The sequence below is a fragment of the Liolophura sinensis genome, chromosome 10 (genome assembly GCF_032854445.1).
Source record: "Liolophura sinensis isolate JHLJ2023 chromosome 10, CUHK_Ljap_v2, whole genome shotgun sequence".
Taxonomy (NCBI): Eukaryota; Metazoa; Mollusca; class Polyplacophora; order Chitonida; family Chitonidae; genus Liolophura; species Liolophura sinensis.
The window spans coordinates 26778197-26794922 of NC_088304.1; the positions used below are offsets into that span (position 1 = coordinate 26778197).

General features: G+C 37.6%; 1 protein-coding gene across 1 annotated transcript in view; it reads left to right on the top strand.

The window, feature by feature from the left end:
- LOC135477045 (protein hobbit-like) overlaps nucleotides 1-16726 on the top strand; it is a 116162-nt gene that overhangs the window by 84616 nt on the left and 14820 nt on the right. The window contains exons 55-56 of the mRNA XM_064757196.1: nucleotides 15542-15678; nucleotides 16508-16579. Coding sequence (XP_064613266.1) covers nucleotides 15542-15678; nucleotides 16508-16579 — 209 coding nt within the window. The remainder of the gene's footprint in view (nucleotides 1-15541; nucleotides 15679-16507; nucleotides 16580-16726) is intronic.

Genomic DNA, 16726 nt, shown 5'->3' on the forward strand with positions numbered 1-16726 from the left:
CTCTCTATGCTGTATGTCTATCATACTGTCGTCACTTCTCTGGTATTACGCTCTATGCTGTACCTCTATCACACTGTCGTCTCTGCTCTGGTATTACTCTCTATGCTGTACCTCTATCACACTGTCATCACTGCTCTGGTATTACGCTCTATGCTGTACCTCTATCATACTGTCATCACTGCTCTGGTATTACGCTCTATGCTGTACCTCTATCACACTGTGGTCTCTGCTCTGGTTTTACTCTCTATGCTGTATGTCTATCATACTGTCGTCACTTCTCTGGTATTACGCTCTATACTGTACCTCTATCACACTGTCGTCTCTGCTCTGGTATTACTCTCTATGCTGTATGTCTATCACACTGTCGTCGCTACTCTGACCTTACTCTCTATGCTGTACGTCTCACACTGTCATGGCTGCTCTGGTATTACTCTCTATGCTGTATGTCTATCACACTGTCGTCACTTCTCTGGTATTACGCTCTATGCTGTACCTCTATCACACTGTCATCTCTGCTCTGGTTTTACTCTCTATGCTGTATGTCTATCACACTGTCGTCACTGCTCTGGTATTACTCTCTATGCTGTACCTCTATCACACTGTCGTCTCTGCTCTGGTTTTACTCTCTATGCTGTATGTCTATCACACTGTCGTCACTTCTCTGGTTTTACTCTCTATGCTGTACCTCTATCACACTGTCGTCTCTGCTCTGGTTTTACTCTCTATGCTGTATGTCTATCACACTGTCGTCACTGCTCTGGTATTACGCTCTATGCTGTACCTCTATCACACTGTCGTCACTTCTCTGGTTTTACTCTCTATGCTGTACGTCTATCACACTGTCGTCTCTGCTCTGGTTTTACTCTCTATGCTGTATGTCTATCACACTGTCGTCACTTCTCTGGTATTACGCTCTATGCTGTACCTCTATCACACTGTCGTCTCTGCTCTGGTTTTACTCTCTATGCTGTATGTCTATCACACTGTCATCACTTCTCTGGTATTACTCTCTATGCTGTTTGTCTATCACACTGTCGTCTCTGCTCTGGTTTTACGCTCTATGCTGTACCTCTATCACACTGTCGTCACTGCTCTGGTATTACGCTCTATGCTGTACCTCTATCACACTGTCGTCACTTCTCTGGTATTACTCTCTATGCTATACCTCTATCACACTGTCGTCTCTGCTCTGGTTTTACTCTCTATGCTGTATGTCTTTCATACTGTCATCACTGCTCTAGTATTACGCTCTATGCTGTACCTCTATCACACTGTCGTCACTTCTCTGGTATTACTCTCTATGCTGTATGTCTATCATACTGTCATCACTGCTCTGGTTTACTCTCTATGCTGTATGTCTATCACACTGTCGTCTCTGCTCTGGTTTTACTCTCTATGCTGTTTGTCTATCACACTGTCGTCACTGCTCTGGTATTACTCTCTATGCTGTACCTCTATCACACTGTCGTCTCTGCTCTGGTTTTACTCTCTATGCTGTATGTCTATCACACTGTTGTCACTGCTCTGGTCTTACTCTCTATGCTGTACGTCTATCACGCTGTCATCACTGCTCTGGTTTTATGCTCTATGCTGTATGTCTATCACACTGTTGTCACTGCTCTGGTCTTACTCTCTATGCTGTACGTCTATCACGCTGTCATCACTGCTCTGGTTTTATGCTCTATGCTGTATGTCTATCACACTGTCGTCGCTCCTCTGGTCTTACTCTCTATGCTGTACGTCTATCACGCTGTCATCACTGCTCTGGTTTTATGCTCTATGCTGTATGTCTATCACACTGTTGTCACTGCTCTGGTATTACTCTCTATGCTGTACGTCTATCACGCTGTCATCACTGCTCTGGTTTTATGCTCTATGCTTTATGCCTGTCACATTGTCATCGCTCCTCTGGTCTTACTCTCCATGCTTTATGCCTATCACACTGTCGTCACTCCTCTGGTCTTACTCTCTATGCCATATGTCTATCACACTGTCGTCGCTCCTCTGGTCTTACTTTCTATGCTGTACGTCTATCATGCTGTCATCGCTCCTCTGGTTTTACTCTCTATGCTGTATGTCTATCACACTGTCGTCACTCCTCTGGTTTTATGCTCTATACATTAGTTGTTCACTAAACCGTTTCTGGTCCTTTTAGGAGGATTGTTTTTTGAAGAAGTATATCCAGTGTACATGTATATAGATAGTGTGGCTTGGCAGGTACATTCTTTATCAAGGTTAAGATACATATAGATACTGGGATAGAGTAAAATTGTACAGAGATAACGATGGCAAATTGTTACATGATTGTAAATGATAAAAAGTTAAAAACAAATTGTTAGCGTAAAGGACTAGCAAATTTGTTGTCTCTTTTATATTAAGTAAACAAAACACTTGTTCATTAATTATGCTGAAGTTTCATATGAATCATACAGAGGAATTTTGCCGACGGGTATTGCCGTGAGTATTGTGTACCCCTCGTATATATGTTTGGTTGAACCACTGAACTGAGACTACTTTGAAACTGAAACTATCACTTGCATAGATCAGAATGTCAAGAATTCCAAAATTGCAGTGACAAACAAATTAGCTCCGAGGTATTTGCAAGTTTAATAGTGAAATTTCGCTCTTAGTGCGTCAAGTATAGTTTCAGTGTTAAGCAGCATGCTGCCATGTATATTAGGTTGCTGATCATGTATTATGGCAAAGATATCTACAGTATATAATGCATCATTCTGAAATGCACATTCAAGATGTTAGTCAAGCGTCTTTGCAATTAACTGCTTGTTATGAGTAAATTCAAACACACAGAGAGAGGTTAATACCCCTGGCAGATAACATCGGGTGGGGGGAGGGGGGAGGGGTCAAGGTTGGCTAAGCATCAGTTATCTGGATTAGGTGCATCCTGTTCAAACCACTCACAATGCACCACTACCCTGTGAAGGAAGCTGTGGTTAATTGATATGTAAGGAGCTATTAATACCCACTTATTCTTTTAATTTCATTGCAGCTGCGAATGTGTTTTAGCCGTCCCTATGCAAAACACAGCATAGCCTGAGGGATGTACGTCACATTTAACTTTGAGACAGGATTTCTCGTATTTTTGTCTTCTCAAATCAACAAAATTGTTCAGGAAAATGTATTATCGGTGTCACAGAAGAAAAACGGCTGACTTTGATCCGAAAATGGATCAGTGTTATTATATGTTTTTATAACTGTTAATAGTTTTCCTGTGGGTTGTTAGGATTTGCATCAGATGGCCTCCGGTGGCAGAAGATATGAAGAGATGTGATTGAAAAAGTTAGCATGAGCGTGTTAGGAGCAAGAACAATCCTTTTTACATATTCCATTTTATCATCCACAACTGGTACATGTAAGGTATTTGGGGCCGTAGGGTCTTAAGGCTAAAAACTCATTGTCAGTGTATAGTGTAACGATTTTTTTTTTCTGGACTTTACACTTTTCTGGACTTAATACTTTACACTTTTCTACTTTACACTTTTCTGGACTTCACACTGTACACTTTTCTGGACTTCACACTGTACACTTTTCTGGACTTTATACTTTACACTTTTCTGGACTTTCTGCTTTACACTTTTCTGGACTTTACACTTTACATTTTTCTGGACTTTACACTTTTCTGGACTTTTTGTTATAACACTTCATCCATGTAGTACTGAGTTGAAATGTTGTGCATGGCTTCACAGTGACAAGTTAATGATCAGATTCAGGCTAGCTGTTCAATCTACATGTATTTTCAAACAAATTCTGGCTGATTTTTGTCCTGTATTGTACTTACTGTGATTCTTCAAGCTTTCGGCATGATTGCAAGGTGTATATTTAAGCATATTCTGAAGGCATTATTCTGTGTAGACTGATAAAATTATACTTTTTGTGAAACCCTGAAATAGCCAACCCAATCAGTATAGTTTTGTTTTGAAAATCAAATAAGAAATGTGCATAAATTGCACTGAAAGTTGCTCAGTCATATACCAAAAGGTTGAGGAATTAGGGTGGAAAGTTTTCCAGACTATTTGTTAAAACAGTTCATCTTTTAAATTGAAACTTTATACATGGCTTGATCGTCAAGTTACTGATAAATACAGTTGGCGCCAAGATCACCCATTTGCCACGAAATTACGCCCATATATTATTATTATGTTCTGGATCTTGACAATTTTTAGGACTTCCTCTTTGTGACGGTTTCCACTGTTTCCACTTTGCTCAGATTCCTTCACAGTAATGCTGGCTGCAGTCATATGTGAATGAAATAGTCTTCATTACGGCATAAAACACCAATCAAATAAGTAAATAAATGCTACATTATCACACCAAGTAACGACATCAATCCGAATATGGGGATCTTCCCGCAGAAGTGTTGGAATCAGTTCAGTTAGCCACATGGCTTTTTGCCTGTATATGTGATAATTAACTCATGATGATTAAACTTTTTTTTTTATCACTATGGCACCCTGTGTGTCAAGTTGATAACAAAACTATCATGATCAGCTAAATTGCATGTACAAGTATAGAAACAAACAAAACTGCATAACCTCTTGTTATTGCAAATTTTACGCACATCGATACAAATAATAGCAGTTGCTGATGAGAAGTGAAGGGTTTAACTTTTTCGCCGACTGTTCCTTTTTTTTGTCTCAGAAGATATAATACATGTTTGTGGCCTTTTGACATGCATTTTGTTTTTGTGATGTTTATGTAAGGCATGGCTAATTAAAGGTGTGGCTAATTATAAGTTTGGCTAATTAAGGTGTAGCTAGAGTTATTCTCAATCACAGTTATGCAACAGTTGTAATTTATCATCATGTGCATTCATTGTTAACATATACCCTAAATGACCACAAATTTTGTCCATGATTAACTTGCCCAGTTTTCCTGATTCTGAGAGTTCTAGTGATTTTAGGAAGTTGTTTTGAGGTTTGCTTGGAACATGGGATGATATTCTGCTGGAAAATTTGAAGTTTCAGCACCCAAAATAATATTTTGTGACATTTATTTGCCTCTGAACATGTACTTTTGTGGGTGAAATTTTAGGTCTTGTACATTATTGTCATTTGAATGACACATCTCACCAATCTCATGTTCACATACAGCATGATTGTGGGCCTATTATGCTAGTGATAGGTCTACTTATATGTTTGATTGAGGGAATAAAATCTTTATTTGCAGAGGGTAACTCCATCAAATTGTACAATTTGCTTTTCCCAGAAGCTCTCAAGCAACAAACAAGTACTGGAAACACCCTTCTACACAGTTGCATTGTTTCAAGCTTGAAAACAGTCAATATAATACTAAACCTCTCCATAGTTATTTATTTATTTATTTGAGTGGAATTTTATGCCATACTCAAGAATATTTCACTTATATGACGGCAGCCAGTATTATGGTGGGAGGAAACTGAGCAGAGCCTGGGGGAAACCCACGACTATCTGCAGATTGCTGGAACACCTTCCCATGTATGGCCAAAGAGGAAGCCAGCTTGAGCTAGACTTGAACTCACAGCGAACGCATTGCTGAGAGTCTTCTGGGTCATTACGCTGCACTAGCGCACTAACCAACAGAGCCACAGAGGCCCCACCTCTCAGTATACTAGTACATGTATATACAGCAGCTAAAGTCATTAATAAACAGAGGCACATTATAAACTACTTAGTGAAAATTATTGAATTATCAGATGCAATGACCTAAAATCAGAAAATGTTGGTGCTGTTTTTATATCAATTAGGGCTTGACATAAAATGACAAGAATGACTTAGTGTAGAAACCATATACTGTAGCAACATGTTTAGGGTACGGGAGAAACTGTGCACTGTCCTTTGCTTTTAACTTGCCCCGGTACATGACTAACCTCCTAACATTATAATGTCTCAAGAACACTGATATGAGCAGGCAGGTAAAATTTCGAGCGGCTAAAAAATAGCACCTTTTTTATCATACATGCATTTACACGTGCATGTAATTTCAAACTGTCTGTCATTTCACTGATGTCATTTTCCCTAACTTAGAAGGATTGCAGACATTAGATTAATTGCATGGCAGAAGAGTTAAGTCTATGCAGTTTTTTGTTTTGTGTCTGCATTAGATGAAGTGATATTTTTGCCCATCTAGTCTGAAGCTAGTGTGATTACTGGCAATTACCTGTTTAATTGCAGGGTTTTTTTTAATGATATTTTTTGATCTGAAAGTTTTTTCTGCTGCATGTACAGGTATTTGGCAGGTAGAACTGCTTTCACTCTTTTATAATGTCTGGCTTGATGATGTAACGTTAAGGTGATTTAGAGGAGAAAACCATGATTATTTTCATATAGTTTTGCAATACCATAGAAATGACCATGAGTAACTCGCCAAAGTCAGGTGGTTTACCCTAGACGCTTGTTCCTTCCTGTCATAATATTCATTGCAAACATAAATGGCGTACAGTGTTGAACAGTGATCCAAGTAAATAAAATCAAGTAACATATATAAATTTGATGAGTAAAATAAATACAGTCATAAGTGTTCAAAAGCATTGTGAGCAGTTTACACTGTAATTACAGCAAATCACCTAAAATTTCCCCAATAAGACTTCATATTTAGTGGCAATTTAACATGTTAGTGGCTTAAAATGACATTTTTTCAGGACGCTTATTCATCTTACCCTCCAAACCAACCTCAGAACTTCTTTCTAACTTTGCAGCTAATATTTGTGGACAAAATCATATGTTATTTACCATAAACATCCCAGCGTTTCAAACGTGCCAGCGAAGTTCAAGATAACGATGCTGAAGTTAGATCACACATTGTTGTTTTTAATACTGTTGGAAATGTCACGTTATCATGTTATCTCGCGTTATCTCAGCCTGCCATTTTGTATCTGAGTTGAATCTAAATTGAGATCCAGATTAAGTAAAAGTTTAATTTTGACTGATCTTAAATTTGCAATTACCCTTCATTCCCCTTTGCCAATTAATCTCCCAATAAAGGCACATGTCATCTGTCACCCATGTTGATGTTGAACCCCAGATTATCTATATAATATCTCGATCTATTTACTGCATCCCATCTATTAACTACCATTGGTTTAGTTTTATTGTTATGCCAAGAAATTTGATTTCGTTCAAAGCATTATGGTGGGAGGAAACCGATCACAGCAGGGGATTGCTGCAAGACCTTCCCACATATGGCTGGCATTAATGCTAGCATGAGCTGGATTTGAACTCACAGGAGCAACATTGGTGAGAGGCTTCTGGGTCATTGCTCTGTGCTTTCTAACATCATCCTCTACCTATAATATATACTGTCTTCCAGCAGTCACATGAGTTAATTGCAGTGAAACAAATATAAAAACGAACTTTGTCTATTTTGCCATGCTGTTCCAGCTGCAGTTCATGTACGTGTACAAGATACGTAGTGTAGATCACAGTGTGATTAGATCGTATAAGGGGAAACCTTGGGTTCAGACTTAATTACATGTATCTCATGTAAGAGGTTTAATTTCTGAGTTGAGGGTTTATTATCTCTTATAAGAGGCTTAATTATCTCATAAGAGGACGTTGTGAGTTCATGCAGGCTTAATTATCTCATGTAAGAGGAAGTTCTGAGTTCAGGCTTAATTATCTCCTGTAAGACGAAGTTTTGAGTGTCTTTGGCGTCTGGCGTCCTTGAAATGGTATTGCACTGAGGCAGCACTATGTTACATGTCAGCATTGTGACTGCATGGCATATATAGCTGCTGTGGAGAGAATTTAATTGCCAAATTCATGTGAAAGAAATCATGGAATCATTCAGCTCTGTGTATAAACAAAGGATGCTTATTTTGGTTAAAAAAAAAGTTAATGGTTTTAGATTCAATTTTGTTTTTGTCACTAAAGCAAATGCATTTAAACTATAGTGAATGTTCTCTTTCACAAGTAAAGATAGAAGATATGATATAAACGTCAGTAAAATCCCCTCTGCTGTATTACTGTGTGTTAGGTGAGAGATCAAGTTTGGTTCTAAAGAAATTCATCCTAACACAAACCACAAACTCGAACGTTCTCTGTTTTACATGCATTTTTAACATCCAGATTTGTTGAGCAATGTAAGGGAAAAAAACATGATATTCCTGATAATTTCTTTCTAACTATATTTACATTTTACTGCAATATTTATCAGGAGGTTGTATATGGACTTTGCTGGTAAGGTTTGTGGCATCTTAGGAGATATAAGATTGATATAAATGAAAGGATAAATAGATGCAGTTTTAGGAGTGCCTGCCACAGGCTTAACCTGTCAAGTATTTGGTACTGTAAACTGGTTTCATTTACCACGAGCATGCATTGTGGATTTCATTCGACCACGGTAGTCAGGCTGTCTGTATTCATGCATCGTATCTTTATTTGATCTGACGGCAGTTTTTTTTTCTGTCTATAAATTGCACTCACATTACCTTGTGATATATGTGACAGCGTATGTCAAGAGTTGGATTCTTGAATTTTAATACACTTCTCATTATGTTTACAATATTTGTGTCGGTATTAACCAGTGTATACATCATGTCGCAGGAATGAAAGAAAACAAAAACGACCAAAAAAAAGGAAAATAATTAAACATAACACCAAGGTTGGCTACTTTTTGTTATAAAACAAGAGATGGAGATCGTCAGCAATGATAAAAGCTAGAATTATTCACAGTGCCATTGAGAGTTTCTGTCGTCTACATTCGTTATGCCACGAGCTTGCATTGTTTGCAGATAACCCATCTACACTTTTGTTTCTATGAGCTATGTAAAGGGTTTTTTTTAATATTTTTTCTTAAAAAATGTGCTTATCTTCTTTGTTTTGTTGAGCTATTTATTTTGTTCGACAATGTTTTCTATGTTCTCTCCTATCATCCATTGTTTTTTTTATTTTTTTGTTCTCTCTTTTTGTCATTTTTTTCTTTATTACAGGCCTTTCCTGCCTGTTAAGAATGTATATACTATTTCCCACCCAGACAATGTAAAGCCCCAGGGTTAAATACCTTGTTTGAGAGGAATTGTATTTTGTAAACTAAAGATATTATATAATATGTACATTGTTTTACCAAACGTGTGGGCTGTTGTTGGCCTACATGGTACAAGAAACAAATCCCATCATTTAGTTACAAAAATCCTCAGGAAATATTGTAGAAAAAAATATGTATTCCAGCCAGAATGTTCAGTAACAATGACCATAAATGTGATTGTACAGTGTTGATTCAGCCACTGGGCACTTTTATACACCCTAACAAAATCCTGCCAGATATAAAGCCAGGCGTAGGTGGACTTGCAATCATAAACAAGTGGGCTCAACTAAATAAATTAAAGCAGAAACTTCGATAAAGCCTTGCGATCATGAGCAACTGTAACCAACTTAACGAAAGTAAGCTTAGATCAGCGGAACTGGATACAGCTGGATGGTTTGAGTTGTAGAAAAGTAGAGTATGTTCAACGATGCGGGTGGTTGTAAACCTGAGTAGATCAACCAAAACCACCGTCCCATCCCAACCGGGTGCTCCCAGCTGCTCTGAGATACTTCCAGTTGCAAATAAAGACCCGGTTGCTTCCAGTGGTCATAAAAACCCCAGTTGCTCGCAGTCGCAGTGTCAGTCTCTGCCGTCTTAAGGTTTTGCATGTTGTTAATTAGGTGTCAACAAATATCACAAAAAGTAATTGAAGCTGACCCATATCTTCGTTCCCCCGCCCCGCCCCCACCAAAAGTCCATATTTATTGACCAATTATAAATGTCATAAAATATTACATTTGAGGCTGAAACATATTCCTTTCCAGTAAGATATTGTGTCTCACCGCCCCAGCAGACCTTAAAACACCCTTTTTGTTTTATTTTGAATGTTCTCATTATAACGAAAACCATTCACTGCCTCCTGTTTTAAACATGTTCTTGCCACAATTTGGCCGATAATCATTCATTCAATGATCAGTAGAACTGATAGAAAAGTAAGACAAATTGTGCGACTTATTCCTTAGTCCGAATACCTGACGCCAATGACAACATGTATGTCGAGTTGGTGTTGTCATTGGCGTCAGAACCTGTTCAGGTCAAAAAGTGGCAGTTGGCTGCCACCCTTGAAGGTATCAGTGGGTAGTCTGCTTCAAGCGATAGAAATCAACATTTAATACTGGCCAACCACGTTAAAACAACCCTCATCATATACCTGAATTATTTATCTTTTATTTTGGGGTTTTTGAAATCCAAAATGTTGCATATACCTTTGTTCATTAGATTGTGTATTCCCAGGTTAATTTGTTGTTATCATAGTCTGTTTGCAGAATAAAAATCTGACTCACTGATAAAAGCATTAGTGGCCAAAATGTGCCACTAACTCTGAGTGCATTTAATATGTCAGCTTTTCTCTAAATGAGCCTCGTGTATTATTTTCTATTTAAAATAAACCTGTATTATACTCTCTTATAATTATGATTAGCCCAGAAGTACTGGGTCATAGGTACATATGTTGATCTATTCAAGGGGATTTTACTTGATATAAATTCATAATTGAAAACCACGCAATGAGCTATGATAAGCTTAGATGAGCTTAGATGAAATTATGATTTATCCTTTTACTGTGGTGATTTTAATATTTGATAGTTAGTTCTTAGTTGATAAGATTTACCTGTAGTTTTGTGTTTTGTGTTCCATCCGCAAAGGCCATTAGATAAGCATTTGAATTCATTGTGGGCTGGAGGAAGTTTTCTCAACTGTTTTTTTTTGTTAATGTTGATAAAACCCATTTAATTTAAATCTACTTTGGTGTAGACCATTGAGCTGTGGGCTATGTTGCACGCATGTATAATTACTTACCTGGAGCTTTTCCTTAATTGCCATCTGCTGCTATGTCATGATTGAGGCCAGTCAATGAGAGGATACTAACATACATGTATCAATTTAACCAACCAATCAATGGGCAGTTGTTTGTGTGATTTCAATCGGTAACACTAAGGAATTCTCTGAAACATACATCTCTTAAATATTAAATTTAATGCTCCAGTTGGAACTTGTCAAACACCTGGCAGCAGAACTTTGATGCAGTTTTATTGACATTAAATCTCCCAGCTCATCATGATGGTCCTGCTTCACACTAGAGCCACCTCACTAAAATATATGCCGCCACCTCACTAAAATATATGCTGACTCCTCACTAAAACATATGTTACCACCTAACTAAAAAATATGCCCCCTCCTAACTAAGTAACGGCACCGCAGAAATTTAACATACTGTATTTTGACTTTGGGTCCATGACTAAGTTCATCATTTTTCGTGACCTAAAATAGTGCACTTAACTTCAAGAGGCAAATTCTGCTTGATACTTAGAATGTTCTTGAATTGTGTTTTTATTTTTGTTTAGAATGCAAGATGAGTAATCTTACTGGAAAAGTTTTAGCACCAAATTGAATGTTTTACGATCTTAATTCATTTGCCTCTAAAACTGCTTTTATCTGTCAGTATATAAGGATGTTTGTTAAAAAAAATTTAAAAAACTGTGCCCCTACATGTAGTAAAATGTGATAATGAAAAATAAGTTGAACCACTATATTTAATGGTACATGGAACTTTTGCTATTGTTAAGGTCTTAAACTATATGCATGTCTGAGGGTTTAATAATTAGTATAACCATTAATAGCTGATGGATGATCCTGGTAGACTTCTCGCATCAAAGTTAAGGTTATTTATGTAACATTTGTGACCTTGAGGTTTATCACTTCACACGTAGGTTAGTGCAAGGATTTTCACATATATATGAAGCCAAACTATTAAAGCCACATGACATCCTGTCATTTTTTTTATAGGTTTTCTTTCCTTTACTTTTGGATGGAAGAAAGTATTTTGGACAAAAGAGGGTATTTTGGGATTCTAATTTACAGAATATTTATTCTTCACAGCAGTTTCTGAATTGCAAAATTATTATCCTGTTATGGTTCATAGTACATTTCTTGAATAGTGTATGTCTTCGAAGTCTACCAGGCAGGTTTCAAAAAAAGATAGAAGATGACAGGTAGTTGTACATGTTTTTTAACAGTCATTAAGTCAAAGTTGACAGATACATGTGTGCATATATGCATATATAATCATTTTGTACCTAGGATTTAGAAATACAGCCAGTTTGATAACGCTATGATTTGTGATGGTTCATTTTATCTTTTGGCTGGTGTAATTGATCTTGATGTGAAATAAAAAATTGCAAAGGTAGAGAGGGAAAGTATATTCTTCTTTTCAGATTTGAAAAAAAGAAAAAAGGAAAAAATAAGAACAGGGCGAGTGGGGGAGAAAGGTGAAAAATCTCATATAACAGTCCTTATTATTGGCTGGTCAATCAAGTGAATGATAATTAGGGGAAATCTGTCATGTGTATTTATGTATACAGAATGTCAAATTTTGACACTTTGCTGATTAACTTAGTGGCATGTCTTTAGATTCAGAGATCTACATCCTGATGGCATATTTGCAAAACAAAGAGCACAATCTGTCTGCTTAGCGCTTGGGGGCTATGTTCAGATTGGATCAACTGCATGGTTAAAAGTTCAATTATCATTTAATAATATTTACTTTACCAGATGAATATTTCACTTTTTATGTAATTATGGTTGTATTAAGGTATATGTGTGTGGGTAGAAGAAAGCAGCCAAAAAACAAGTGAATTTTCTCCTAAAAAACTTTTGATTACAGTGTACATCTGCAGCTGATGTAGAAACCACATTGGACATGTAACTCATTCTTATACATGTAACTGATTCGTATACATGTATCTCATCGTTATACATGGAAGTCATTCTTGTACATGTAACTCATCCTTATATATGTAACTCATTCTTATACATGTAACCCATTCCTACTTGTACATGTAACTCATTTTAATACATGTAACTCATTCTTATACATGTAACTCATTCTTGTACATGTAACTCATTCTTGTATATGTAACTCATTCTTATACATGTAACACATGTAATTCATTCTTATACATGTAACTCATTCTTGTACATGTAACTCATTCTTGTACATGGAACTCATTCCTACTTGTACATGTAACTCATTTTTATACATGTAACCCATTCCTACTTGTACATGTAACTCATTTTTATACATGTAACCCATTCTTATACATGTAACTCATTCTTGTACATGTAACTCATTCTTTTATATGTAACTCATTCTTATACATGTAACACATGTAACTCATTCTTGTACATGGAACTCATTCTTATACATGGAACTCATTCTTATACATGGAACTCATTCTTGTACACGTATGTCAAGGACCTTATTTATTTACTGGTATTGTTTTGATTGTTCTTTTAATGCCATACAGAAGAATCTTTCACTATTGTCTTAATTGTAGTCAGTTTTAGATTTGAGATTTTAGATTGAGTAAAACTGCCGCACAACTGGTTTTAACAGCTTATTGTCACTGAGGTTACACAACCATTGTCGACTGCTTGAATTGTCACTGAGGTTACACAACCGTCGTTGAATGCTTGAATTGTCACTGAGGTTACACACCTGGCATTGACTGTTTGAATTGTCACTGAGGTTACACAACTGGCGTCGACTGCTTGACTTGTCACTGAGGTTACCCAACCGGTGTTGACTGTTTGAATTGTCACTGAGGTTACACAACTGGCGTCGACTGCTTGACTTGTCACTGAGGCTACCCAACCGGTGTTGACTGTTTGAATTGTCACTGAGGTTACACAACTGTTGATTGCATATTGTCACTGAGCTGAGGCCTCAGAACCATTGTCGACTGTTTGAATTGTCACTGAGGTTACACAACTGGCGTCGACTGTTTGACTTGTCACTGAGGTTACACAACCGTTGTCGACTGCTTGAATTGTCACTGAGGTTACACATCTGCTGTTGATCGCTTATTGTCACTGAGCTGAGGCCTCACAACCGTTGTCGACTGTTTGAATTGTCACTGAGGTTACACAACCATTGTCGACAGCATATTGTCAGTGAGGCCACACAGTGGACAGTGTTTAATGGTACTTTATCTGACATACATGTACACTTTGCATTAGTGTTTTCTTTGTTGCAACTTCCTCTCTTGGCGTTCAGCATGAAGGAGATAGTGCAACAACTGGTTGATCCGTATCAGTATAATGGCTCGGGCGGGGCAGCTTACTTGTCTTTGGTAAGTTGCCTCAGTGAAGCAGCACTAGATAAAAGAGCGGTGGAAATCCGCCTTGCAACAAGGAGGTACATTACATACACACTAAGGATTCCTTCGTCGTCATACGACTGAAAAATTATTGAGCAGGACTTTAAACCCCAAGCACTCACTCACTCACTCTTTGCCTTTAAGTTGATAAAAGATGGGACCATGCAGAACGAGGTATATCCAGAACTTCTCTGCCAGTGGTACTCCATTTGGCATGAAAGTGAGAGGTAGCACACTGGTACAGTTACATGTATGAACATCGACAGAACTGTATCTAGAGCCATTTTAGTTCTGGAAACCATTGGGTGTTCCCAAACTGCTGGGTGACCAAACTGCTGGGCGATCAAACTGCTGGGCGACCAAAGTGCTGGGCGACCAAACTGCTGGGCGACCAAACTGCTGGGCGACCAAACTGCTGCGTGCGCATGTTGAAGATGTATCATAATATTCCCACGAGCTTTCATTCTGTAGTTTTGCAATGGACATACACGGTTTGGCTTTCCTAAATCCCATTGTTTTCTTGGTCTGAGTCATTCAAGTCCATATTGTTTGTTGGTTTTAATTAAGTCAAGTCTTGGAAACGGTGCGCTAACAGCACAGATACATGTAGTGATTGAAACTTGTTATCCGATGAAATGTTGAGGCATCAGAATTGCACCTTGTTCTGTTAAGAGATTATAGTATGTTATCCGATGAAATGTTGAGGCATCAGAATTGCACCTTGTTGTGTTAAGAGATTATAGTATGTTATCCGATGAAATGTTGAGGCATCAGAATTGCACCTTGTTCTGTTAAGAGATTATAGTATGTTATCCGATGAAATGTTGAGGCATCAGAATTGCACCTTGTTGTGTTAAGAGATTATAGTATGTCAGCAACCTGAGGATGGTTGTGGGTTTCACCCCGGACTCTGCCCGGTTTTCTCCCACCATAATGCCGCCTGCCATCATATAAGTGAAATATTCTTGAGTACAGCGTAAACACCAATCAAATAACTAGATGAATAGACATTATATGCAGTTAGATCATCCACTGCATGTACAATGTATTTAAACAGCCATTTCTGTCCAGCCTTTATATGTATTTGTTGATTTATTATATGAATTGTTAGAATAAAACCCTGACCCAGGTGAATTTACAAGAGGCCATATTTCACCGGTGACGTGACCATTTGCCAGCTATATGTATCACTGCTCTGGCTTTTTCTCTCTGTGTTGTACGTCGTAATAAATTGTTTTTATATGGCTCATTTAATATGTGTACATGCTAACACCCACAGTCTCAAATATTCGCTGGGGTCAGTATGTTTTGATCATCCCATATCTGATTTTTGTGTGCTAATCTGGGTGATTGATGTATTCATGCAGAGGAATATGGAGAAGATAGCTCAGGAAAGAAGAAACATTCTGATAAGAAACATGGCAGTAAAGAGAAAGCGGACAAGAAAGGAACCCTTCCCAAAGTACCATCGTCCTCCAGTGTAGATGACATAGATAAGATGAAGGTATATATGAATCATTGTGGTCTTCTTACATGTGGATTTTAATCAGTTGTTTGCTGAAGATTTTGATCCCAAGTGAAAGCGACGTACCCAGGTTCAATCCCAAGTCTGTCCAGGGCCGGTCATGATGATTGTTCTTCCTCTCTTAATTTGCTTTTAGAGGGCCTCCCTAAGGCTCAGTTTCTAAAAGAGAATGTACCAGATTTTTTTTTTAAGCAAGAAGCTCATATTTGCTAATGAAATCCATTTTTCTGTACTTACGAAGAATACATGAATTATTGTCTTTCAGTGTTAAAATAATTCTAAAGTTTGAAAAAGTTATAAAGTCATAATTTACAAGAACCTTTATTACTAATATTGGGCAGTAACATGTGCACAGATGAGGCAAATGATTTATGGAAGGTAATTATTTGGGTTACCTGGTGCAGTCAGGTGACTCAGAGGAGCCTCTCACCAATGCGGTCACTTTCTGTACAAGTTCAACTCATGCTGGCTTACTCTCTAATGGTAATTGGGAAAGTCTGCCAGCAACCTGTGCATGATTGTGTGTTTCCACCAGCCTCTACCATAATGCCGATCGCAGTTGTATAAGTGAATTATTATTGAGTACGGTGTAAAGCACGAATCAAGTAACTATAATAAATAACCGTGTATCCCATTGTAATCGGTGTGTACATGTACATTAAATATCCTATTTTTGTTTTGTTTTTATTAACTTTTTCATGGAAATAAAAAAATATCATGCATGTAACTGATAGCATTTAAATGCTTTTTTTTCATCCATCAAGATATGCATTGTTAAACTGTTGGTGTTTATGATGTGGTTTGACAGGAACGTGCCGCTCAGAACAACACCTTTGTGTATATCAAAATCCCCGAGGTGCCACTGAGGGTCAGCTACAAGGTAAGAGAGATAATTAAATACCTGTTTGCTCATTAGACGTAACATGTTAAAGGTATGAAGCACCCACATCTCAAAAGTTAGTGGGGTCACAGCGGAGACTTGAATATCCTGTCTTTCAGTCTCTAGGACACTTGATGCACGGGTTCC